The 27,965-nt window shown below is 40.3% G+C and overlaps 2 protein-coding genes across 8 annotated transcripts in view; one reads left to right on the forward strand and one right to left on the reverse strand.

The window, feature by feature from the left end:
* Positions 1–27,965, reverse strand: part of LOC143344036 (uncharacterized) — a 257,432-nt gene that overhangs the window by 75,645 nt on the left and 153,822 nt on the right. The window contains exon 1 of one of the 2 annotated variants that reach the window (XM_076769592.1): positions 6,556–7,029. The exons of the other annotated variant lie outside the window; for it this stretch is intronic. The gene's annotated coding sequence lies outside the window, so the exon portion shown is untranslated. Of the gene's footprint in view, positions 1–6,555; positions 7,030–27,965 lie in introns of those variants that run through there. 2 annotated transcript variants of the gene reach the window in all.
* LOC143344045 (uncharacterized) overlaps positions 7,900–27,965 on the forward strand; it is a 42,674-nt gene continuing 22,608 nt past the window's right edge. For 2 of the 6 annotated variants that reach the window (XM_076769625.1, XM_076769626.1), the window contains exons 1-7: positions 7,900–8,206; positions 13,731–13,913; positions 14,180–14,655; positions 15,026–15,112; positions 18,829–19,229; positions 19,446–19,573; positions 19,652–19,728. In XM_076769625.1, the coding sequence (XP_076625740.1) occupies positions 13,733–13,913; positions 14,180–14,655; positions 15,026–15,112; positions 18,829–19,229; positions 19,446–19,573; positions 19,652–19,710 (1,332 nt within the window). In that variant the 5' untranslated portion in view covers positions 7,900–8,206; positions 13,731–13,732 and the 3' untranslated portion in view covers positions 19,711–19,728. Of the gene's footprint in view, positions 8,207–8,240; positions 8,426–8,480; positions 8,820–13,730; positions 13,914–14,179; positions 14,656–15,025; positions 15,113–18,828; positions 19,230–19,445; positions 19,574–19,651; positions 19,729–19,862; positions 20,779–27,965 lie in introns of those variants that run through there. The other 4 variants (XM_076769623.1, XM_076769628.1, XM_076769627.1 and 1 more) reach the window with 4 other exon arrangements.

Below are 27,965 nucleotides of genomic sequence, written 5' to 3' on the forward strand. Positions count from 1 at the left end.
TACTACGAACACCGAGTATCGAATTAGAAAAAAAGAGTATTCATCGACAAGAAAATAATTTAAGAGCAAACTTGTGTCTTCTGTCACAGACGTCAATAATACGTATAAGAAACGAAAATTACCGCCGCGGTAGCATAAAGTTCATGAATTTGCAAAGAAGCTGAATATTCTCGAACGAATATTTATGTCCCGGTTATTATTCAAATTCGGGGAGAATTATGACCGGACAAGGATAACAAAGTTGCTTTGGACACGTGGGCATACCTGTGAATTAATGCATTCTCATACACGACCGAATCTTGTGTAATTGGCATGATCTTGCGTAATTAATCAATACAATAATGCTCCACGAGCGTATTAATCGAACAACGACCGATTAATGTTAATACTTGCTGCTCTAGAGTGGTACGAAGTATGAATTATTACTATCCATGGCCATCGTTATTCGAATATTCACACGATCGTTGGAAAGACAACAAAACAAACGAAACACTCGATGAACGATCGTCGATCGATCGTCACTTTCCAATGTAAATCAACGTTTTCCTCTAATAGAGAAAATTACTCAATTGTATAACCAGAGTGGCAAAAATGAACAGAGGTTAACTTCGTTGCAACTACTCGGGGAAAAATTGTTTCACTAATCCGGGAAATACCGTACCGCAAGATTTCTTTTATTTTCTCGTCGAAATACAAGATTTTTTAAATAACACACGACGGGTAGGAAGGCGTTCGAGAATCGATCATCGATCATCGATCGATCGTCACTTTCCAATGTAAATCAACGTTTCTCTCTAATCAAGACAATTACTTATCCAATTGCATAGACAGCGTGGCAAAAATGAACAGAGGATGGCTTAGCTGCAAATACTCGGGGAAAAATTGTTTCACTAATCCGGGGAATACCGAACCGCAAGATTTCTTTTATTTTCTGGTCGAAATTCAAGCGTTTTTAATTAACACACGACGGATGGGAAGGCGTTCGAGAGTCGATCATCGATCGACAATCGAAAGGCGAACTTGGTTTTCTAGAGTTTCTCAGCTAAACGCGCCGCGGCGTCCGATTGAATCGGGATTCGTTTGACGTTTTAATTCGCACGATGATTGCGGTTCGGATTGATCGGCTTCGACGAACTAGCTGACTGGCCTGATTGATTTAATGGAGTCGGGGATTTCTTGAAAATATTCTTCGTCGCCCGGTCGAGACGCCTCGACGGGGAAAAAGGAAAGTTTGAACTATTTCGAGTGAATGGTTTGGTAATAAAAACGGTTCTTTGTTCTGTGTGAACAGCAGCAACTTGTTACAGTTACAACTAGTTACAACTTTGTAACAGTTTAGATATCCTTCTTCGTCTTCAATACTACCGGTTTCTCCGAGTTTTTAAATAATATTACTGTACGATAAATACGATTAATGCTACCATACCGCCAATCAGCTTCAACATAAATGTAAATCGCCTCGATCCTCTCTTGCTTCGAATAACAAGCCATCGCGAGACGTTTACCGATCACTAACTACTTCTTTGCAATCAACCTAAGAATATTACTCGTCCTTATCTGTTGATGAGCATAACATTAGCTAGTATTGAGCTGAAAAACCTGATTTTCGAGTTATCTAAAACGTTCCTTAGTTACAATAAACTATAACAGGCCCAGTTTGTAATAAACGCCTTAATTCCAAACGAATTCTAAGGTCTTCTCTTCCAATCGTCTGCCATTTTGTGAAGTACCCAAGAAATTATCACGCGTAGCGTTCGATGGGCTTTGCAGACCAACGCGTCTGAAATAATTTCATGTTCCACTTCGTGGCGAGCGAATCAACAATCGCCAAGCATCGACAGAAATAATTAGGACGACTTTTACAACCACCTCGGCAGGTGGATCCGTGGTACGAAGATTCTACGGAATCTGTTCGTCGTCGACGATAATCTCGCCTGCCTCTTGCGTTCAGCGCAGAATTCGATTTGAATGGAACGCGAGACCCACGTCACATCTACTCGACAACCGCAATGACTGTAACTGTTTTGCTAGCAGAGTTCCTTCGTTGGATCGATCCATTTACCGTACAATCTTTTGTCGGCGAAACCGAGTCTTCGAACCAAGTTTTTACCATCCAAGAACGCGAGGGATGCAGAGACTGGAGATCTCAGAAAAGTGTATTTTGTGCAACGGTCACGCGGTGCCTACAAAATCGTATAAATCTTCCTTAGAGATCGTGTCTCTTAATCTACGAGTCCTGGAATTCTCTGACGCGGTACCAGTTTGAATATAGCAGAACCTCGATTGTTGCAAGAAATCAGGACGCGAAATTCTTGCAACAATCATTGTACACAATAAAAAGTAACGCAGCTTACTGATGGCTCACGAATAGCGTCTGCAACCTCATTTGTTGCAATAATCGAGTCAATGCTGACAAACTTAGAAATTGATTCCAATTTAACGAAAAAGAAATGAATAAATTGTATTCCATGTAAGTGTCTTGGTACAATCTCAGTATATGAATATTTATTTTTGACTAGCCTTCTTACGTTTTTCAATTTTGCCATCCCCTAACACCTGATGTTACAAGGTCTCTTTTACAAGGAACATCTGCAAAGTACTCCTCTGTCGATTTTGATGGAACTTTGCAACCTTGTAAGGTGCAGTAACAGACCAAAAGTGAGACATACGTATTTCCTGTCGTCGAGGTGACTCGAGTTTACGGGGCGAACCTACCCTTAAAAGTTTAACTCCTGATGCTGTCTTGAAAACTGTGGGAAATACTCGGAAGTTTCTTTAAATTCTTTAGAAGCTTTTAGTATTGTGCATAAGTGTAAATCTTCTGTATGATCGTCATTGTTTACATTTTTAAAAAGATAATATAGCGAACGATTTCTGTAAAATTTATTCAAAATAAATAAATAAAGGTTAGTTTCCACCCTTCTTTTATTCTGATTACCTCAGGTAACGTTCCATCCAAATTTTACTGGTCAAACCTCCAAGTAACTTAACCACTAGATGGCACATCATTCTCGCCGCTGAGTTTGATTAGTTTCCTTATGTAGGAGATACTTTCCAACCGAGAGCCGCGTTTAAGGTAAGATCCGTTAGAAAAGCCTCACCGACGAGTCCTCTGGCGGATCTAGGACGTAACTTTTGTCGTTGCTTGGAAATACAAATTAATTAATATACTATAAGGAAATAATTTATTTAGTTTTTCTAAGTTACCCAAGTTCTTCTGCGTATTTAATTGCCTGAAATTCCGCTTTACTTCAACCCCAGCTTTACTGGAAAACTAAAGAGGATTACCCTTAAATAGAATTCAGATTCGATGATTAAACTCTTTGGAACGAATTATTTTATCGTTGATCAAGATTTCTTCTAACGTAAATTAATGAATAACAGCAATATCAAGGGTTAAATTGGATATTTGTAGCAGGGGTGGGAGGATGCAATTGCAATTGCTGCACTGGGTGTGTCGCTGCAACAGCTTATTAGTCGAGGGACTGCAAGCCCGTTTCAAATCGTTAAGATTCATCTATCTTAATCTTACATCGAGCAATGATATTTCCTTGATGTGCCTCCATTGCGAGCAAAACCACTGTAACTATCGACGATATGTTCTGGAAAGAGGGACGATACACACTTTGTAGCTATTCCATGCTAACGTGTCCACGTCGATACAGTCAAGATTCAGATATCTAATCTGGCTGGTCGTTATTCAGTGGTTCTCAATCGATGCAAAAGGTAAACCTTAAATGTTCAAAATTTCACTTCTACTTCGACGAGTTTATCTTTCAATAATAAGTTTAACAAAGTTAAAATTTATATTGGAATCAATCATTCCAGTATTATTTTACTGGAGTAATATCTGTTTTTAAAAAGATCCTGCCATTTCTTATAAGATCTAATCGTAAACAAATGTTGTATTAACATAAATTTCACCGTATAACAATCAAAACTATGACTTCAATTGTTTAGAATACAAAATAAGGTTCTGCATTTCAAACGATGGTTCAAAGAGGAAGCAGAAACCCTTTTGCATCAACTATATTAAGAAGGAAATACAACGGGGTACCATAAGAGAAGAGATAATACTTAATCCCTCTATTACATTATTCACATTTAAATTCCTAGCATTATGTCCGCAGCTTATCCAAATAACAAATTCAACATTTTTTACCGGTGCATTTGGAAAAACGATGTTCAAAGCATCGTTTTACTGAATTTAATTTTAGAAATACCATGAAAAAAAATTCACTGCGCCGTTGAAGTAATTAATTAAAACAAATATTTCCAATTAAATTTAAAGTAAAATCCTAGAATTATTTATATTTATTTCCTCCTTTTTAAATTTTGGTGTACACCTACGAAACATTTTTAAACGATCAGTTCGACGCAAATAAAAAATTTGCGGAATTATTTGCATATCTATGGAGTGCCCATTAGCACAGAACACGTTCGACTTTCATGACTTGCAGTGATTCGAGAAACAGGAATGAATTCGTCCATTTTCTTTATTGTTTAGTGTTAAACACTCTATTTATAACGTATATATTAGACGATAACGAATCAAAACAAGACAATCGTGGCATAGATTTCTAATGCCGGCTCTTCTTTCACGTTTGAATTCCCCAAGGAGGTGGGAGAACCGGAAGAGGCAACAATTTACGGACGACGCTGATTCTAAATAACACGTTCCATTTTCCGGATGTCTCCAACGTTTCCACAAATATTTTCATTCGTATCGATTCGAAGAAATTCTATAAATTTCCACGCTCGAGTTCACCACGATCGTGGAAAACTAAATAACCCTACGGCGACGAAAATATGGCGCGAAAGTTCGCTCGACGGTAAAAGTACGTTCGAACAATTTCTCGATCGAGAAATCCCCATATTTGTGCTTAACCGTTCCCGTGATGCTCGTACGAAACATAATAATCTTCCATTAAAAACATCGTTTTTGACGCGTCTTAGAAATATTCGGTACTTCCAATTACTAAAAATGGCGGAAAAATTGTACCGTCGAGAAATACGATTTTTCGAGAAAAAACATGGCGGATCGAAAATCTGTTTGTTACTCGAAACGGTACACGTCACTAACGCAACACGCAGCACGACCGTTACTCCCTATTTGCTTAATGAGTTAAGGACGCTGGTGAAAAATGGCGTCTAATCGCCTCTGTATTCTCGCGGTTCTGCATGCCGTGTTACGTAAGTGGCTATCAATTTCATAGATTTCCGAAGCGTCGTGCATCACGCGAGCCGTTTCCCTTCCAGTGATGCATCGAAAAAAATCGAGGGATTGATCGTTGACGAAACTAGCGAACGTTAATCCGAAATTAATACCAAATCGAAACATTCTACCGTGGATCGGTTCGTTAAATTCCACGAAATCCGATACTACGACTGGATTCGTTTCCAACAAGGAACGACTCTAATCTTCGAAACCACTACTCGAGTCGGCTCCACGTCTAAACTCGTACACATACTCGCGCGATTCATTGAATCGTTACAGAAGTTTCTGTGCTAGTACATGATTTTCGTATAAATATTCATTTTTCGTTTATATTCCGCGGCGAATAGTAGCTCGAGATTATCATAATTCCATAGCCTTCGCGACGATCGAGTCGTTTTAACTTTACGCATGACTAATTATTCCTCTTTCTTTTTCCGTCGAAGCTGCGAGCGTGGCGGCTCGTTTCCATGCTACCGGGTTTCCGAGCTCGAGTGTCGAAATCGAGACTGCCGAGGAAATGTTCGAATTACCAATTTCGACGCGGTTTTCGTTTTCAACGGACGAGCGCCCGGCGAGGCGCGTTTACACGTAACGTAAGCGTGACGCCCAGAGAGAAATCTATGGCTTCGGGGACGGCCGCGAGACGGCCGGAAATGGGAAACGCGTCAAACGGCCGTGTATCCCGATCGGAAACCCTTTTCGGCGGACTTTCGACGTTTCCGTCGGCACCGAGCCACCATATTAGAATCGCCACGAGCCGTCTTTATTGCGCAGCAACGTCGCCGACAAAAAACTGCCCCGCTAACTCCGGCTTTATCTCGCGAAAAAGGGGGAAAAAATTACACACAGCCACGCAACACGCGGCGAGCTCGTAAAAGGAAAAAAAAAAATATCCGCGTCTGCAACTGTGCATTATCGGCGGAGAGCAACGGCCTCGTTACGCCGCCGACTTAATTTCTGACTTTCGGTCCGCTACCGAACGATTTCTCGCACGATTTTGCCGCGAATCGATAGCCGAGCGATTCTTATCGAGAAACACGACGGTCGACAAACGCTGCATCGCTGATTCGAGCGACTCTCGTTTCCGGTCAGCGGTAGGCTCGAAATATTTCTGTCAAATGCCGCGAAAGAAATGTCGAGAACCGAACAAAAGAATCGCATCGAGAGTGGACGAACGCGATCGTCGTGAAATAAATCGTAATTTCGATCCGTTTCCGGGACCGACCTTCGGTACCATCTGTGGCACATAAACAAATGCCCCGAAACTTGCTCGTGTAACGGAAACGCGATCTCGTCGGGCAAAAAGAGGAGGGAATAAAAGGAGAAGGCGTACTCACAGCATCTCCTTGGCGGCCGAGCTCGCGAAGCACATCACGGCGGCGACGGCACGGCAGTCACGGTCACAGTCACGTAAGCTCCGAACAACGGGCACGATGGTGTCGACGACGAGCACAATCAGAGAAACACTCATCACTGTCACCAGGCGCTGCCCCTTTTCGGCAGTGGACGTTGAAACGCGAACCTCTCAAAAGAGTTCCAGGAGCGGCGCGCGTCCGTGCTCAGAGCAAAGGAAAAACGAGTGGTGTTCCTTCTCCCCGTCCCCGTTACGCCTGCTCGTCCTTTAATTGCGAGTCCCTGAGAACACACTCGGCCCCACACCGAAATTACCGCACTTGTCTTGCACCCGGAACAACCCACGACACCATAGAATCGGCAGAGAGCCACCGCCGTACAGGCAGAGCCGATAGCAGGAGAGAGCAGCGCGGCTCCTGTGCTCGTATGATTTCAACCTCGCTCGTAGTTATTCGATGCAGTCGAGTTTCTTGACTGAGCGGCCGATGCTCGCCGAGCCGTGCCCCGCGAGATCACACGCCTGCCAACCGCCCCCTCGTTACGCCGCAAAGTCACTATACCGACATTAGAGGCGCTCCGTGCAAACGCTTCTTCAATTCTTCTGTATCCAACTCTTTAACTCGATCGTCCTTTTAAGCTTTTATTCAAGTGTTAAATAAAATCGTAAATGTTAAGATGTTTGATAGAATATACAACTGCATCTATAATCAATTATTTTGGTCGCAATTGCTCGTAAACGTTACGCTTTGAAAGACTTGCTTTCGAGTAATTTGGTTTGAAATTTATTTTGAGCGAACGCCGCGTTAATAATGTTTTAATATCGCGGACAGCAAGCGGAGCAAAGTGGAGAAACGTATCGTCTTCCGACGAGAAATTCTCAGTGACCTAGTAGCCTGCAAGAGGGTCACTCTCACATCTTCGTGTGCTTTCATTCGCAGAACCAGAAACTAAGGAGATTCGCTCATCGATTTAACTCGCTCCAGATCGAGCCTATCAAGATTTTCATTATAATTTCAGTAAAACATCTCAATTGCAACCCCAATTAAAAATACAACGCTCGATGCAAATGACCAAGTAACTTTTAATTCTGTTCTGCCAATGGACATGTACGCTTACTTAAACGACGATAGTAGCTTTGAAACCTTTCTTTTCGTTGGATCGACCGTAAGGAGAAATTTTTAATTTTTCTGCAAGCGCGCGAAAACTCTGACGGCGAGCTCGCGAATCATCGCGTTCCGTAAGAATATTTTTGTCGCATAGGTTGGTATCACGAAGTTTCTGCATTGGTCATCGTCGAAGTGGCGGCGTGCGATTGGTCCGATTTTCTACCTGCTTAATGGCGGTGGCAGCTGCAAGTAAGTGGAGGCAAGTGGAGGAGGCAAGAAATTCGAAGCGTTATACTGTATAGTCGAGTCCCGGGCTCTGCGTGAGAGTCCTAACCTGGCGGCCGTGCTTCGTCTCGATCGGGGCGTCGATTTCGAGTCGAGGATTGCTCCGACGCTGTGTACATCGTGTCCGTGGCCGTGCAATCGCGACGCGACGCCTGTTTACTCGTTCGGTATCGCTCGCGGGACAACGCTCGAGGACGCGGCGATGACAAAGAGCTGAGAGTACGGTGTTCGCATTGTTCATGAGGTAGGACCACTTCTCGATACATATTTTCAAGAGTGTGGTGTATTTTTTTGTGTGCCAATTCGGAAGATCGGTGCAAACGAAACAGAGTGATTCCTCCGATTTTAAATACTCGCTCGGAAGAATGTGCCTCGTGAAGTGTCGATAGAAAGTTGCAACAGCTGCAAAAATTTCATGGTAAACTGCCGATGGAAATCTGTGATCATAATCGCCCATGAAGAGGTAATCGTTCGCGGTCGATTCTCTAGTTTGCGAGTGGGAAAAACATGTTTCGTAAAATGTTCGACGATATATCAATATCGATATAAATTGTACCGGTTAAAAAACGATGCAACGCGCATTTTAGAGCCTTAAACGGCGTGGGAATTGATAAATGTGAATGGGCATAAATCCATTTTAAAATGTTTTCGCTAGTATTTTAAATGTAAGGTGCACCCCGACGAATATCGTAGCTTTTTACGCGGGAATCATACTTAATGGACTTAAAGAGCTGTTGACGAATGGTGCGCATTAGTTTAGCCTGTTGTTTGATAAGAGTGTTTTACAATTTGTGGTAAACATTGAGTAAATAAATCTTATGAGAGAAGATCAGATGCATTTGTACCAGTGATACGCAGTAAGTGTTTTTATATATAAATGTTCGCCATGTTGCTACGTTGTTTATTAGAGAAATCGAATGTGTAAGTGTACTAAAAAATTACGTACACGTAAATAACAATCGGTGGAGTATGATTAAATAAGGAAACTCTAGTTAAATGAAATCTGTCGTCTCGTTCAATGAAACGAATGGGGAAAACACAGACGTAGCTTATCTGTTTATGTTTAAATACGCGATTAATTCGATATTTATATACAAATTTTAAGTTTTTCCAATGTGCAATCCTTCGAAATTACGCAATTGGTTTTCGAAGTGGATATTTATATAAAAGTATAAATATTTTTATAATGGTGATTAGCTGTGCACTCTCCGTTAAGGATGACATAATTTGACAGTTTTAATGATCGTAGAAACGATACGATCGCGTTATTTAACACGAAGATTGCTTTGATTCAGGGTTCTTGCGAATAAATTACAATAGAAAGATTTCTTAATTGCACGTTGAATATCCGACGGTGCGTGAAGTATCTTCAAAACGTTGCGTTTATGACCTTACACCACGCTGTTAGGTATAAACCGGTTTTACAGTGGCCTTCTGAGAACTCTATCGAATCGACGATAAAATTGTCGGAGGCATTTTACGAACGTTGCTAAAAATATGATCTAGTCGTAAATATAGAATATACTATCGCCTTAAATTAAATGTTTCCAAATTATCCTGTTTCCTTTAAGTAACGCGTTGTGCTCGCAGATTTAAGCACGTTGATAAATCTACCTTAAAAAATACACTTTGCGCGAAAGTAGCTCGCATTCTAGGGATCTAAAAATTTTTAAGCGTAGCCAGTCTCTGAAAGAAAAGCAGAACCGAATTGGCGATACCGTGGCCGATCAAATTGCTGTTTAGCAATTCGAATTGAACGTGTTTGAGCCTGATTCGAGTTCGGTTAGAAAGCACAGAACACAGAGCAAATACGTACACACGTGAAAGGAGACGAAAGCAGGATCTATCGCGCGTGCTCGAAAGTGTCAGTGAACTCGAATTCAGTCGCTAGGTAGCCAACTCCATCTCGTGCGCGCAATTTTTTCCCCACGAGGTATATCGTCTCCCTGGGCAAACATCCTCCGTAATTCGCGCGACCAATAAGGACGAACGAACCGTGGATGATCCACGCTAGACGTATGGAATTTCCATTCGCGAAAAACCCCGACGGAAGCGCGGCGATAAAAGCGGCCATTCGTAATTACCGGTGTCCAATTTCAGACGTTCGGGTCTGGGTTTTGGTATACTTGTGTTGCCCCATACACAGGAGGCTTTTCATGAATCAACGAATTCTATGGGAGAACAGGAAATGGAAGAATAGGGGAGGGGGAGAGGGTTAATGGACATTTAACGACTCGAGAGGCAAAGAAGCCTCGAAGACCATGGATTAAGGGTGTTGGGGGATGGAGCTTTTATTAGCGCATAATTCTTGCCAGAAGAATATAAACTCCTGGAATATATTACTACTTAATAATTTCAACACTTTTCCTCAGGACTGTTTTAAACAGAATACGTTTCCTTGGAGTACCAGCCGGACCTTCGGCTCTTTTTTTGCAGATTTCTCTTTACGACACTCCTGGCGTTCTCGTCCTTGTAATCCATCCGCCGTGCACGGTATCTTCTTATAGCCGCTTAACCGCAGCTAATATCTAATTTCTACAATAAAATAGTCGTATCAAGCAACACCTATCGCATCGCTTAGGCGTGAGATAAAATCAGCAGTTTGCACGGAAAACACGGGAGGCTTTATCTGTTCCCCGTTCTCATCGACGTGATAACACGGTGTAATTGCAACACGAAGCATGAAAAACACTCGTCCAAAAAGCTGATATTAATTCAAGCGTATTAATCTTCAAACTTGTAATTTTAAATCAACAATTATACGATAATCGACTTCGGGGAGTACTTCCTCCGTCCTCCGAGGAAAACAACTCGACCCTGTTCTAGTTTCTAGTATAAAATAATTTTCTCGAGGATCTTGGTACCGTATAAAAGATAAGACGTTAATTTTAATCTCCGATAACTCACCAATTCACGATCCTATTAATAGACCGCGTTTAGTAGTTACATTTTATAGCATTCTAAATCCAGTTTCCATTATCTGTAACATTTATATCGAAGCATTTGTGTACACATTTTTTTAACAATTCGCTTACTGACGGCCGTGCAGGGAGGCATCTGAACAATTGGGTGCATCGAATGGTAAATACGCAAGTATTTCCACGCGTCGAGCAAAGATACAAAAATAGAGCCGACTCAGGAATGAGGATACTTCTGGCGGTTTTGTTGCATTGCCCGCATGGAACAGGTTCTCAGGGAAGATGGAAGTTACTAGAATTGCTGTAGTAAAGACACGCGAGGAGAAAATGTGGACGGAAGACATAATTAGGACGAACCATCCTTCGTTTAAGTTTCCGAGCGCTAGTTGCGACCATTACGAATTCTGCGGCCTTGTTCTTCGCTCGTTAAATTTAATGCCGGCCAATTCCCTCGTCTGTCGTGCTCGCTTGCACGCTTCGCGGATCGTGGTGTTTAAGTAGTTACCTTCTAAAATCTGCTTTCACGAAAATTGACCGACCGCTTAATCGTAGACACCGTTGAAAAACACGTTTTTCGTCGATTTCCATGCGAAAGCGCACGCTGCTCCTCCGTGCCCAGGAATAATGGCGGCCGTGACAACAATGGACGCGCCAACCGTCGCAAGAAAAACAAATATTTTTAATTTACTTTATTTTAATGCGAGTCTAAATAACGAAAAAATACATTCGATTATTTTAGAGATTCTCATCTCTTTTTCGATGCTCTGCACTTGGAAAAATTTCGCTTTCTGCAAGTATTTTATTCGATTAAACAACCTTTTGCTCTCGTAAGTATGTAAGACATTAAATAAAAAAGTTTTAAAAAAAAACTTGCTATTTTTAATTTACTCTATTTTAATTCGAGTTTAAATAACGAAAAAATACATTCGATTATTTTAGAGATCCTCGTCTCTTTTTCGATGCTCTAAACTTGGAAAAATATCGCTTCCTGCAAATATTTTATTCAATTAAATAACCTTTTGCTGCCGCAAGTACGTAAGATACATTCAATGAGAAAACTGCGTATTAGTTTTATCGATTGAACAGAGTAGAATTATAATCTACTAGTCGTTTATAATTCAAGAAGAGTATGAAAGACATGAAGAGGTCTCTGTGATAAAATGAAACGTAAGTATGGTAGTAAAAAGGAGAGCAGTGCAATTACTTGTAGCCTTCTGAATTATAGGATGAATCACGATTAAGATCATATATCACGAACGTTGATTGGACGGACTTTCATACTCTTTAAGTGTGCTGCCGATCGTTTCACATTTTTGTTGCACGTATTATACCTAAGGGGAACTATACAACGCGTATTAACATATTAAATTAATTAAATGATATTAGATAACAAATAGAAGCCAAGAATGTGAATAATGTTTATTCCATCAGTAAAAATTCTCGTCGAACATATAATTATTTATTGAATAAACGTTATTAATAAATCGTTGCACAGAGTCTCTATTCCTCACCTATTAATTTTAGTAATTTTTTCTCTCTCGCTCATACGCTATACTGTTTAAAAAAAGTCCCGTTGAAATCGGCGAAGAGGCACTTCAACAAGTTTGCCGCCATATTTTCTGAGTGGGACGTTTACGGTTGCACTCTTTTTGGACTCATAAGTTTTCCGGCCATGTGCCATAACCCCCCTCCAATGTCCACTGACCTAAATACTCCAGTACCGCTCCTAACAGAGCAAAGAACCGACTATTACATCGTAACTATTTTAAGAGTGTTTCGAATAGTATAAAATATTTATCAATTTCTCGAAAGTCTTCGAAAAAATTCAGTCTCAAATTGTTCTCCGAGAATTGAGAAACGCCAGGCCAATATTACGTACGCTGTTAGGCTCCGGTGTGAACGAACTAATGGACGGTTGAATTAATGTCCACGTTCGCGGGCGAATAGCAAACGTGCGCGAGGTTGGTGGCCGTTGGAAGATACGCAACGACGAGAAAGATGCGCGTCAAGTACAGCAGAAATTATCGTATGATTCGTTGCAATCATCGACTTTCACTCGCAGTTAACGTTGAACCGCGCACTATGACGAGTGTCTGGCGTAAATTACTTTCCTGTTCGAGCCGCTCTCACCCCTTGACCTTATTCTTCGTTTTCACTTCGCCGCGACGAACAAAAGGATCCCGTCCGTTTACGATCGAACGAACGCTAATTTTTAGACTTTTGCGCCAACGCGTCGCTTTAACAACCATCTTCTCGGAAAATCGTTTCTAACGATCTTTATTATTCGAGTCGTCTGTCTTCCGAGACACAGATTTTCACCAGTTTTTGTACAAAAGTGGTTCAGTAAATAAATAAGAGTTAGAAGTTAGAAGTGATTCTCAACTTTTTCCGAGATATAGTGAATACATTGAAAACTTAATGAATCTCTAATTAAAAATGGTGTTCCATCGTGTTGACAAATTAATCGTCCTCTAATCTTCGGAGCAGCAGATAGCACTTCCTGCAGAAACGTTGTCGCCACGAGCGCCTAATGCAAATATCATATCGTTGTACCATAATTGCTTGTTATGCTTCCTTTACGATACAAACTGATTGAAACTTGATACAAACTGATAGTTAGGGGGTTTTGAGATCAACAGAAAACAAATACTACCAAGCAACTGCGAAATGTTTACTAACGCGAGTAGTGTACCAATTAAAAGCAGACAGAGTTTTGTCTACATAGATTGTTATTCGCGCTGCAGAGATAAAATGTGTATTCGTTACATTTTATCTCGGTAGAAGTATAAAACAATTAAGCTACAAAATTGATAGAGGGACGGATTAAAACGGATACCCCTCTATTTGCAGAGATGAGCGGTTCTCGACTTGGCAGGGGCCGGAGTGGCCGCCTGGCCGTATACGGGGGTTGCGGGGTGGTGGTTGTTCTTTTGGTGATTCTTTATCGCGCCGCCACCTCGGAGATGACCAGGCTTCGAGAACTTCACGTTCAATGTGCTCATCAACAGGAAGCTCTCGCCGCTCAACTTCAAGGTACCGCCATTTTATTAATTTAATCCCCAACAAACATAAGAAGAGATAATAACTCGATGAATTTTTAAAAACACGGTTTAAATAAAATAACTCTCTGAATTGAATCTACGTTCTAGACGAGTATTTTTAGATCCAAGCTCAAAGGGGGTGGTTCTTGTAACTTAACATTAGAATCAACGAATAAAGAAATGAGGGACTAAAATAAAAAAGAAATTACCATTTACGCAGAAAATGCAAGTTGATAGACCTCTTCAATTAATTTCCAGTTATATTCGAGTACAAGATGCGATTGGAAAAGTCCCTGGCCGAGGAGAAAAACTCGAACGCAGCCGTGAAGCAAGATCTCCAGCAACGCGCCACTCGTGAAAAGTCGTTGCGTGACAAGGACAGCGTGGAAGCGATGCAGAGGTTTAGCTCCCTCCAGCAGACTTACAAGCTCCTGCAGACGGAGCATCTGGATCTGAAGGAGGAGTGCAAGAAACAAGAGAAACAGGCCCTGGAGGACACCAAGAGACTAGAGGCGACGCTTCAAGATCTTCGCAGTCGCATCCGGCAATCGAAGGAGGAGAAGGACAAGTCGTTGGAAAATCTGAAAACCAAGTATCTCGAGCTGGAGACCGAGAAGACCAGGCTCGAGGATAAGTACCAGGACTTGCTTAAAAACCATGGCAACGCCGACAGCACCATCGAACACCTTCAGAAGAAAGTGATTCAGCTTACGCTCGAGCTCAAGGATGCCCTGGTACGAAATCAGGCGAACAGTTTTCAATTTTAATTTAATTTCAACACCAAGTTCTGTACCTCGAAGCCAGTGTAACCTAATAATTGGAATTAGTAACGATAAAATGGCATTGAAAACATGATACACTAATATTAGGAAAATAACAATTGCGGTAAAGTAATTGAATTGAAATTAAATATTCAGTTTTCACCTGGAAAATCTTCTACGTCTCTACGTTTGAAATATTTGTATCCATTGCAAGAGCATCCGTTAAGTCGTGTTTAGAAGCAGACATATTTTTCTTTTGCATATTAAGTTGTGGTAAGGTTTATTTCACTTATAGAGAAAATTTATTTTAAATGACTGGGATAATAAAGATGTGGACTTATAGGTGCCCCCGTCTGAAAACTGGGCTATGCAACAACCTGGAAACGGAAACGTGGCGAAGCATCCGAGTGGGCCGTCGCAGCAGCAACAGGTAAGTCCGCCTAACAACGGCGATAAAAATCCGCAGCCCCTACACGCACCTATCGTACACCACGCAATCGGAGATCCCCTACATTCGAACGAACAGCGTGCAAACGACGAAACGAACGAGATAGACGACGTTCGGTTCGCCCAGAGGAACGGAAACATCATCCCCGTGGGTCCGGACGATCCGAAGGAGATCCAACCGAGGAACTTGTTGCCGTTGCCTTACGACATGCAAGAGAGACGCCAGAAGAAATTGGACGCTCAATCGACGATGGTAGAAACGCAAGTCGAGAACGACAAGAACGAGAATCCCGAGGAGGAGCAATTAAAATACGTGATACCGCCGCCTAATCAAAATAATGAGAGAATAGACGACAAAAAGTCGTCACCGAAATCGCCAGGAAACGAGATTCCGTCGTCGAAGCAAAATATCGAGTCCATTCCGTCCCGCGGGGAGAAATCTGTGGATCCGGAAACCCCTAACAAAGCGGAAGAGAAACTCGATAAAGACCGGGACAATGGAGGGGAGATCGACAGAGAAATTTTAAACGAGTTCGGCGATTAATCAAGGTACAGATCCTGATCGAAGATCGGTCTGTACGAATAGAACTTAGTGACTACTGATTTTGTGCGACGTCTCGTCGGACTCTCCTTGTACCGAAAGTGTTGGGTAAATAACGTTTATACGGGAAAGTATTGTTAATAACGTTTCACGATGAAATCGTTTTAGAGATAAAGTATCATTTTGATGTAGATATCAGAGTGAAATTAAGTTTACGGCTTCTCCGGTTACCGAATACACGTTAGCTCTCAGATCTTCACTGTAACCGTTTATGAAACACGCAGTAGTAATTTGTATCCTAACTTGTGAAGATTCGAACAAGTGCCTTTCAAGCACTTTAGTTATTTGCGCTTTACGAGGATCCACAGTCTGTTTAGGGGTGAACTTGTTTTGGTAATGTTTACACGTGCACGTAACTTTCGTGGTTTGTACTGGGTGCTGTAGATAGATGATTTCTGTAGTTGGTTCGAACAACTTTAAAACAATTGGCAGAACCACTCTTCTCCTTACACCTTTAGAATATTGTAGTTTGAATGTATAACGGTGATTTGAGAAAACCGTGCTCGAAGTAAACGACTCGTTAATCGTAATGTGATCGAAAGGTTGTATGCGTTAAATGACAAAGGATATGAACAGTTTATTGCATGACACGACGACTTAACTATTAACCGACTATTTCATTCTCTGTTTATTAACGTAAAGGATTTTATTTATTTTTCAGAAATAGTATGAACGATCGAATTGCCCTACATAAATTGAACAAGCACATAAATTATCACTTTTAACGTCCGTTTTGCAATGTGTATAAAGTTATTCTTTTACCATTTCTAAGTGATAGAGAAACTTAGTGCCAATAGCGTGAAATTTCGTGAAATTATAACAATCCTATAGTTGTTGTAAATAAGAGAAAAAAAAAGTACAATAAGAATAGTTAGAAAAAAGTTGCAAATCTCGTTTTTAATGTGCACAAATTTTAATTGACACGTGCATATATTTTCACGAACAAATTGTCCTTTTCATTCTGAATTTGGACATCAAAACCACGACAATCATAAAGAGCTATTTAATCCGTCTATATTGACTCATTAACGTGAACAAATCCACTAACACATTTTATTTATATTACTTTAACGGCTGAAGGTATATTAGGCATTAACATTTATTTTTATGTAGGCTTCTTTAAGGACATGGTCACGTGCAATATTTTACACACACGGTGTAACAAACGAAGAAAAAAGTTTCTAGTGATTTCTTGACACAATTATTTTACTAATCGTGTGGACCCAATCACATTTTATTTTTATTTTTTTTTAAATTTGTATTATTATACCTAGTGATTTATATATGTGAAAGAGAATGCAATAGGCTATCAAGAAATTAATATTGCTTTTATACCAATACGATATCTTTAGAGATGGAAATTAAAAACTTCACGCTTCTCTGCATAAAATTAAAAACACTTTGCAATGCAAAACTGCACACGTTGCTTAAATATTCTCGATATTGATAATCGTACTATTCTTCACGCTTTAATTGCAATTAATGTCTTTCGACTGAAAGTTAATATTGACGTAAATTTGTAAATATTTATTTGAAACATAGATGTAAATATTAACTCAACACGAATACCCGTGTGTTTCGATTAAGATTCAAATATATACTGTTGTCTATAACTTTTTCTGAAGATGCATTTAATTTATTGACAGCCTATTGGGAATAGAAGATGAACAATTTTGAGATGCTTTTCTTGAGTGAACAGAAACTAAAAGAGATATGTACGTGTAGCTTGCAAGCTGTATTGAATGTGCCTGTATGTTCGTGTTAATTGATGCATTAATAAATTGTTATTATTTTAATCTGCTTGCATTTTTTCTGGCACCCTTGCACAACCTAACTAAACTGCTTCCATTATACTAGCCTGCTGTACCGAATAGTGATGCGAATCTCCATCAAGTACATTATTTCGTTACAAAGTCAAAATAGATAAAAATCAAAGTAAACGGTGAATCGATTCTCATTTCCTTACTTTTTTAAAATTACAATTTGAAATGGCTTTATGAATCGTTTCGAACAAGCTTTTAAAAGCTCCGTAAAATGTTTCAGGGATCGGGTTTTCTAAACAAGTGCTAAATACGAGTCGTCGATTATAAAACTTCGGTAATTAATATAGACTACGGAATTCAAAATTAATTCGAATTTTGTTCTTTTGCTTTTTCGTTGAATACAACTACTTTGCAGTTTCCTCGAAGTATCTCAAAATACGATTTAAATTATTGCAAAACGATTAAATTGCTAAATAAAATGTAATTTTAAATTACTATTATCTCCATTAAGTGTTTACTTACAATAATTTCTAAATGCAATGAAAAACTTGACTGTTAAACTGTGGAAGTAAAAATTCACTTTTTTTTTCGTAAAGTAAAATAAAAATATTAAAAGTAAAAAGTTAACCCTTCGGTAGCAATAGTAAATTAACTAAATCGAGATTACTGTAGAAATAATGTATCTATTATACTTACAAAATCTCACTCTTTTCTTTCTTATACTTCTCGTAGTTTCGTTTCTGTCAGATAGTTTTCTTTTCGACGAGCAGCATGCTTTGTGCAAATTTCTTTAGTTACATGCTTCTGTAGCTTCGAGAAAGAGGCCAGTTAGATTTGAAAAACGACTATACTTCTTCGCCAAAAGAATCTTTACAGGTAAGTTAATACTCTAAATTGTACTGCATTCCGTAATTCGACGTTTCTATCCTTAAACAGCTCTGCAAAAGAAAAATATTAGAAATTAGATGCTTTCAAATAGTATATGTTTTCAGAAACATCTTGAGGAAAAATGAAAACGTGTCAACGAATATTTATTTATATGACAATATCGAAATGACATCTGTGTATCTGCAGAAAAAATAAAGTAATTTGATGGATATTATTAGAATACATTTATTAAGAATTTCATCTTCTTGTGTAAAATTTATCAGCCCCTGAACTTTCTTTTTATAGTTTGTATAAAACTTAATTTCATAGAATAGGAATCTTCAGCACATGTATACTTGTAAAGATTTTGTCAAGAAAATATAGTCTATTTTATAATATGAATAAAACTCTTAATGTACCGATAGACCAATTCTAATTTAATTCTATTTAACTAAATAAATTTTTCAGAGCACTATGGCGACCAGCTCGATGAAGTCCATTACAGCGCTGAAGCTGGAGACCTCAACCTCTCCAGGTAGCGTCAATCCTGCTTCGACGGTCGTGGACAAGTCGCTTCCAATCGCGAAATCGGTATCGAAGGCTAAACTTCCGGTTGGCGTGCCACCTATTCCGGTGATGATCGATCAAAAGCTCGAGAATCGCGAGGATAAACCAAAGGAGGAGTTGCCTAAACAGAAGAAAGACGCGGAGAGCAAGGAAAACGAAGCTGAAAACGGAAACCTAGATCCTCCGTTGTCAGGAAAACGAAACGAGGAACAGCTTCCGGCCAGACGCGAAAACGGATGGTACAACGTTGGTCCTGGCGTTCAGGAAGTTGGCGACGAACTCAGCCATCTTCGTCTGTCTGGGTACACTCTTCACTTTTTTGAACTCTTTCATTCGAGTTTAAATTATCTTGCATCGACATAAAGCGTAGCAAATGAACAGCAGATCCCTCAGTCGATTTTGAAGTTCAATTTTATTGGGCTGTTGACTTTTGACTTTGGCCCTTCGTTTGAGTTTTAGCTTTGTACGAATGTGAAAAATCAGCCTAAGTAATGACATCGTTATCTGTATCGTTTTAGTATGGATAATGGTGCGGATCAAAATGGCGAGGCAGGCGACGAGCAGTACGACGGCATTGACTATGACAAAGAAACCCAGCAGAAGAGTAGCGATCTGCATTTAGTCGAAGCCGAAGATGAAGGCGAAGGTAATTCGATTAAACTTTATATTTAGGTATAAATATATTAGGATAATTATTCGTTAAATTTCTGTTCGATTGTTTCAGACGAAGACGATCAAATACTAGATTATCCGCATCACTTGAAGCAGGAGAAACACGAATGAGGAAAGGTGTTTACGAAGGTAATATAATGTTATTAAAGTATTATTTAGGTATAAAATCACTAATTTTGATAGCAATTTAATTATTTGATAGACGATTAAAATCTGCAACGATACGCGCATATAGATTAACTTGTTAATCTCCCAAATTTAAGGGTTTAGACAAAGGAGGAGCCGCACTCGAGAGATGAATCAATTATTATCAACAATTAACAGCTACGATTACTAACCTTTCACTTTGCTATAACTGGCCATCGTCGTTGATTTACTGCAAACAAACAAAAAAGACTTTCTCAAATAGGTGTATTGCTTTACTTTCTCTCCTCCGTATGTTCTCAATTGGGAAAACTCGTACAAGGATCTAGCCAAAAAATTTAGATAGTCGATACTCAATGCAGATGCTATTATAAACCGCTGCTCGACCGACGAACAAATTGTATTTTTATTCAGAAATTTGTGAACAGGTTCGAGTAGCGCGTCGGTAGAAGAAACAGACTGTATTTTTCTAGATTTAAATCTATGGTAAGCAAAACACGAGCTAACACAATGAAAACATAAACTATTGCAAATGTCTACTTTTTTAGTGGCAGACTAAGCATCACGAAAAGAGAAGCGTATCGTATTTGACTTACTATTTACGCTTAGAACATTGTTTGAATCGATAATTCGACGGACACAATTGGACCTTTGAGAAAATTTTTACGAATTTTCTTTGCACGGGATAAAAGTTATAGCCAGTATTTATGAAACTGCCACTGAAAGAGTTCAATATCTTTCTTATCTTAAAGAGACACGCAAGTGGAGTTGTGACTTAAGTGCACTCATTACTTAAGCGACACGTTGAAAGTTTCTAAAAAAATATCGCGTTTCCATGACTTCAATTAGCTGAATATTCTTGTCGAATTTGTGCAATACGAAAGGTGCAAAGGTACACGTGATTTATTTATTGCCTATAAGCCATTGTTCAGGCGCTAACAATCAAGACTTAACAGAATGAAAGGAACTACTTTAAGGAATTTACTACGAATATAGATTAATATTTGTTATGAGCGTAGATACTACTTATACACGATCAGAGCAGTGATTCACATGTACATAAGATTCTTTTTGTAATAAAAGATTAAAACAACTGGTTGCTTTCGGTACGTCTCTGTCAATCTCCGCGCGCAACAAACTATCGATTCTCGAAGTAATTCGTAATTCGAGGAATAATTTTTACAGTAGTTTTAAATTAGGATTAAGACTATTTGAAAAAATAATACCTTTAAAAAAAAAAAAATCACCGTCTAAGTTTAAATCAGATCCAATACTTTCTTCCTTCATTTTCGTCAAGAACAATTTGTTTTCAAAAACATGTAATTGCAAATAATGACCGAAGGTGAAGATAAATATATGGTTTGGTATATACAAAGGAACAGTATTTATTCAAATAATGTACACTGCACGCACGTGGCATTCTTTTCAATGTTTGAGTGAGCACTACAAATAAATTGTAAACACGCATCGCATCTCGTGCTGTATTTGTTATCGTTTCCGACGCATATGTAGCATCTCGAACGTTTCCGATAGTCTAACGTCATCTCTTTCCTTTTCAGTTTTCTGCCCGTGCTCTCGATCGCGTTCACAACGTGCCTAGGAACTATAATATTCCGATTCTCGAAATCGGTGGCGCGCCTCTCGATGTTTCGCGCGTACAGTTCGTTTCCCAGTTTCTCGAGAAACATTTCCCTTCGTTTTTTCATGGAGACGTGGCTCTCCCAGGCGGGATTCTTCATAACCCACACGACGAAAGCGTTGTAAGCGGCCATGTCGACGTAATTTAAAAAAAGCGACAACGGCCAGCGTCTCGTGGCTCTCCGACAAGAGTATTCCCTTAACAACGTATTAAACGTATTCACACCATTTTTGGTAGAGTTATAATACGAGATTATTTCCGGTTTGTAGTTATCTTCCGGCCCGGAAACGCTATGCTCGTGATGGTAGCTCGAGCTCGACAGCAGCACGATGCACTTTCGAGGTTTCGGAATGTACGATACCAGCGTGAGGTTAGTCGTGTACAGACAATCGCACGAAAATCGTTGCCTCGAGTACGTGTGAACCATCGATTTCGGTAGATCCCTTTTATCTTTACGCACCGTGCCCACGAGGAAAATCTTATTTTGTAACAGATCTTCGGCCAAAGCGATATCCGTGAAGGTATTGTCTGTCGTGACAGTTCGTCCGGATTGATTCCAAAAATCGGTGAGTCGTCTAACCACGGCTTGATCGTTCTCGGCGATGTTCCTTAACCTCCCCAGGTGCACGTCGAAATTACAACAATAAAACGTCTGCGCGTCGCAAAGCGTCCATAACTTTATCCCGTATTTTCCAGGTTTGTCGGGCATGTAAACTTTGAACGGGCACAAACCACGAAAAGTGACCAATTGCTCGTCCACCGTGCCCGCGTTTGTCGCATCGTAAGATTCCCTACAGTTCTCCGCGAATATGTTCGTCACGTCCCTGAGCGCCGCTAATTTGTCGTTAATTTTTCTTTCCGGCCTCGTGGTCCTATCGTCGAATCGTATATATTTTAAAATGTCCTTAAATCTATCGCACGACATCACCGCCGCGTAAACCTGCCTAGAAAACGCTGTGTTCTTTGTCCATAAACAGTTCTTAGATTCATCCGATTCTCTGAATCGCCCGATGATCAATAAAAGCCCAAGAAACGCATTGATTTCGATGCGGTCTACTGGTTTCCATTGCTTCTGCGGTTGTTTACCGTAAGATTCCTCTGCTTTCCTATTCGTATGCGTGACGATCATGTCGATGATTTCATTGTTGATAAAAAGGTTAAACGATTCTTTGATGGACTCGATATTTTCGCTTCTCCTAGTCAAATTACCAGTCCGTGACGCGTATTGCAATTGCTCCGCGCCAACTTTACGAGGTATATACCCCCATATACGTCCAGAAATAATCTGGTTTCTATCGTCCGTGTCATCCTCGTCCGACTCCAGGCCAGAGAACACATCGCTTTCGAAATCTTGTAGTTCGGGTTCCGTATCGCTGTATGACGTAGTACTTCCACCGTCCGATGAAACTTCGTCGTTGTAATTATCTTCGTGATCCACGAGCTCACTGAAGGCACTGCTCTGATTCATCAACTGAATCGACTCCGACATCGTGGACGTTCTTGGTTTTCCTCTAAAAAATAGTGTACACCGTAATCCGTCTCTCGCGATCACTGTTATGTTAGAAACTGCCAATGGAATGCATCTTTTCAGAGGCGGGAACAAATCCTATCGGTCTGAAGTCTAGCGTGAGGGCGGAGAGGGGAGCACTGAAGCTCGAACAATGTAAACACATGGCCTAACTCTGAGATAAAACCGTCCTAACGAATATGGGTCTCTGATGATCCGGCGTCTTGCCGAACAAGAGTCAACTTTTTACGATATCAAACATTCTTTTCAATTCGTACGAACGGTGCCTATCAATCGACAGCGTTAATGGCCTTTTACTTAACAATTATTTTCAACGATGTCTAACAACAAGTATCTTTCGATTGTCATATTTACACGTGCATCGTAAATCTTGTTCGTTTTACGAGCCGATAAATGTTGCAACTACGTGTCCGGCGACCAAGCATGCGAACTAAACTAACACCTGGAATTATGACGTTATATAGAAGTGAGTGCGAGTTGCATTTCGTCGTAGCTCGCTGTAGTTCGTAAATATCACCGCAAGGTGGCTATAACCTCAGTTGTAGGTTATGGCTACGTTATAATTGATGATTTATGCGCAGACATGTTAATAAACATTTCGATTCGTATGTCCAATTCCACCATTGATCGATACCTCGTTGGAAATCTATATTATTTTTACAAAACCAGCACAAAATATTGTTCACGATACTCGAATTCATGTTCAACAATTTGTCAACGTTTTGCAAACAAGTTGCAGTTTGTATCATCAAGAGTGGAGTCTTTGGTTTGAGGCAGAGATGCCAGTTTGAGCACCGGGTGCATTACTCAGCTATGCCAGATCACGCGTACGTGAGCTCGTAGCATTTCGAAAAGTTGACAAAGGCAAACTGACACATGCTGTCTTTCTCGATGTTGTGAACCTACCCAGAGATGCCAGAAAGGCACCGAAGGTACTCTCTCACACTATGTCAGATCACGCGTACGTGAGCTCGTGGAGTTTCGGAAACCCGACAAAGGCAAAATGACGCATGCCCTCTTTCTCGATTCTCCGAAGTTGCCCGAAGTAATTTCGGACCGCCTCGTGAGAATCGAGAGAGAAAGGCTCACACTTCCCTTCTCTCTCTTGAACAACTAACATCCGACCTCCCGTCAACAGGTCTCCACTGGCCTCTGCTGACCGCTGCTGACCACTTCTGTTACTTCTGACAACGTATAATGATTACGACTGGCTATTGTTAGCCTCTCCCAGCTTTTGCTGGCCTCTGATGACCACCGCTTATATTTCTCACAACGTATAACGATTACTACTGACTTCTGCCTACCTCCACTGGACTCTGCTGACCGCTACTGACCACTCCTGTTACTTCTGACAACGTATAACGATTACTACTGACTTGTGCCTGCCTCCGTTGGCCTCTGCTGACAGCTGCTAACCACTGCTGACCACCGCTTATATTTCTGGCAACGTACAACGATTACTACTGGCTACTGCCAGCCTCTGCTGACCTCTGCCAGCATCTCCCGACCTAAGCTGGCCTTTGCCAACATCTCCAGACGTCAGCTGACCATCGCTGACCACTGTAGACCGTTGCTGACAACTTGTGACATGATGTAATATAATATAATATGTTTATATGTATCAAAGTTTTGTATAATGTAAATCTATGGCAATAAATGATATAATTTCAAAGAATTCTATGTATTCTCATCATTTTTTACCCCTCTTTCCCTCTCCAAATTTTCCAAATTAGAAATGACGTCATTTCTAAAAATTCCTGAAAATTGTCGGATCCCTGAAACTTACCGGCGTCCCTGAAACTTCTCGGAATCCCTGAAATTTCCAAGAAGTTTCAGGCAGCGGCTAAACTTCCGGCCTGAATTTTTCGGCCAAAAATTTAAAGAGCTATTACGTAATATTACGTAATATTACATAACATTACGTAATAGCTCTTTAAAATTTTTCGCGGCCAGAATTTTTCGGCAAAAATTACGTAATATTATGTAACATTATGTAATATTACGTAATATTACGTAATAGCTCTTTAAAATTTCTCCGGCCGGCATTTTTCGGCAAAGATTATGTAATGTTACGTAATATTACGTAATTTCAGGAATTCTTAGAAATGACGTCATTTCCAGGAATTCTCAAAAATTCCTGGCGGCGGGAAATTTAAAATCTTTCCGGGGAACTTAGAAAATTTTAAAAGATTCAGAGTGTCTTATAACTAAGGGAATGATTTCGATAGGAAAAGAAGGGTAAAAATGATGAGAACACATAGAATTCTTTGAAATTGTATCATTTATTGCCATAGATTTACATTATACAACACTTTAATACATATAAACATATTATATTATATTACATCGTGTCACAATTTGTCAGCAATGGTCAGCAGCGGTCAGCAGCGGTCAGCAGAGGCCAGCTTAGGCCAGGGGACGCTGGCAGAGGTTAACAGAGGAAGGCAGGAGTCGTAGAAATCGTTGTACGTTGCCAGAAATATAAGTTGGTCAGCAGAGGCCAGCAGTGGGAAGCAGAGATCACCAGGGGCAAATAGTAGCAAGTAGTAAGCGTTATATGTTGTTGGAAGCATCAGAGGTGGTCAGCAGCGGTCAGCAGAGACGAGCAGAGGCATGCAGTGGCAAGCAGAGATCAGCAGGGGCGAACAGTAGCATGTAGTAATTATTATACGATATCAGAAGCATCAGGGATGATCAGCAGTGTTCAGCAGAGGCCAGCAAAGGCATGCACAGGCAAGCAGAAACCTGCAAAGGCAAGCAGAGACTTGTACGGGCATGCAGTAGTAAGTATTAATCGTTATACATTATCAGAAATACCTGCAGTGGTCAGTAGCGTTCGGCAGAGGCCAGGAAAGTTCAGCAGAGACAAGCACACGCTGACAGAGATCAGCAAAGACCAACAGAGGTAAGCAGAAGTCAGTAGTAATCGTTATAGGTTGTCAGAAATATAAGCGATGGTCAGCAGAGTCCAGCAGAGGCAAGCAGTAATCAGGAGCAATCAGTAACAGTCGCTGTATGGTGTCAAAAGTTGTCGGGAGTTCTGTACTTTTGTCAGCACTGGTCATCAGAGGTCATCAGAGGCAAATAGAAACCAGGAGTAATTTGCAGAGTTCAGTAATGAAGTCTAAGAAAGGCAAATAAAGATATCTGGTTAGACGAGATTCCAAATCGTATGCTGTAGACGGGGGGTCGGATTTCAGTTGTCACGAGCGAGAAGGCAAATGTGAGCCTTTCTCTCTGGACTCCCACGAGGCGGTTCGAAATTACTTCGGGCAGCTTCGGAGTAATCGAGAAACAGGGCATGTGTCAGTTTGCCTTTGTCGACTTTCCGAAACTCTATGAGCTCACGTACGCGTGATATGATATGGGTGAATAGAGCACCGGGTGCTGAATCTGGCATTTCTGAAGCTACCCCAAATAGTTTCGGACCGCCTCGTGGGAATCGAAACAGCCGCCCAAATTTGTCGCGGAATAGTTCGTTATTTTCAATGCTAGATGGCGCTCATTTTTCAACCTCAAACCCCCTGGTGCTAAAACGCCCAAGTTTGTCGTGGAATAGTTCGTTACCTTCAACGCTAGATGGCGCTTATTTCCCGACCTCAAACCCCCTGGTGCTAAAACGCCCAAGTTTGTCGTGGAATAGTTCACCTTTCTGCACAGTAGATGGTGCTCCAATTATTTACGATCGAAAACTAACTTTAATTTATTTATTAATGTAACAATAGAGTACTCAATAATTTAGATCACTTGTAAATGCTTCACTATTAACGTCAGGGTTTGAAACTTGTCTAAAAACAGTCCTATTCCTGTCAGAAGACATCGCTAAGCTATGCCACAGGTTAACGGTGTTTTCTGACAAGAATAGTGTCTAAAATATTATTATTATTATTATTATTATTATAACTAAATTATAAATACATTTATACGCTTGGAATTTATATACACAGAATATTTGTTATCCCTATTTTAATGACATGTTGGTAAAAAGAGTGATTAGATTCCTTAGAATACAAAGAAACCAAGAGACAATCATACGTTAGCTAGTCAGTCCTTTTGAGATTATGAGAATTAAACAAGATTTCTACACGTTGCATGAGGAATCCCATATGATTTTAACAATGGCCAGTGGTTCAGCTAAATTGTAGTATTTTGATGTTGTTTTTGATGGTTCAAATACTTAGATATCGAGGCAATATATTGCATTGTATTTATTAAACAAATAGAGATCTTAAGTTTACAAACAAAGACATATTTGTAGTTTGCACATTTCATTTGACAAGTACATGGTTTCACATCGCATCAAGCATAATACACATTAACTTGAGACTATATATACGTCAATCTAATTAATCAACAGTGTCTAAAGCTTATTATTATTATAATAAATGTCCGTTTAATTTGTCCGTGATACTTCCTGTGCATAAGTTAAAGAAAGCGTGACCCATCGGTGGTACATGATTTGCACTACCATCTACGGCAAAACACCCAAGTTTGTCGTGGAATAGTTCGCTATTTTCGACGATAGATGTCGCTTATTTATCAACCTCAAACCCCCTGGTGCTAAAATGCCCAAGTTTGTAGTAGAATAGTTCGCATCGTCCACGCTAGATGGATTTCTCGACAAACTTGGGCGTTTTTGCACCAGGGGGTTTGAGGTCGGGAAATAGGCGCCATCTAGCGTTGAAGGTAACGAACTATTCCACGACAAACTTGGACGTTTTAGCACCAGGGGGTTTGAGGTTGAAAAATGAGCGCCATCTAGCGTTGAAAATAACGAACTATTCCGCGACAAACTTGGGCGGCTGTCTCGACCACGGTGGCCAGATTGGGCAAAATTGAGTGCATCGTAATCGACAGTAGTGACGACGAACTTCCTTAGCGTCTAACAGAGTGGTGGGCATAGTAGGCATATATGTATACACATTGTATACGCATTGTGTATACACATTCAGGCCGTAAAAGCCTTAAATCTCATATTGTTCATTATATCAATTATAATTATATCATCATTATTATAAAGATTATAATTCTCTCTCAGATTTTTTTTTAACTAAA

This window comes from Colletes latitarsis, chromosome 7 (genome assembly GCF_051014445.1).
Source record: "Colletes latitarsis isolate SP2378_abdomen chromosome 7, iyColLati1, whole genome shotgun sequence".
Taxonomy (NCBI): Eukaryota; Metazoa; Arthropoda; class Insecta; order Hymenoptera; family Colletidae; genus Colletes; species Colletes latitarsis.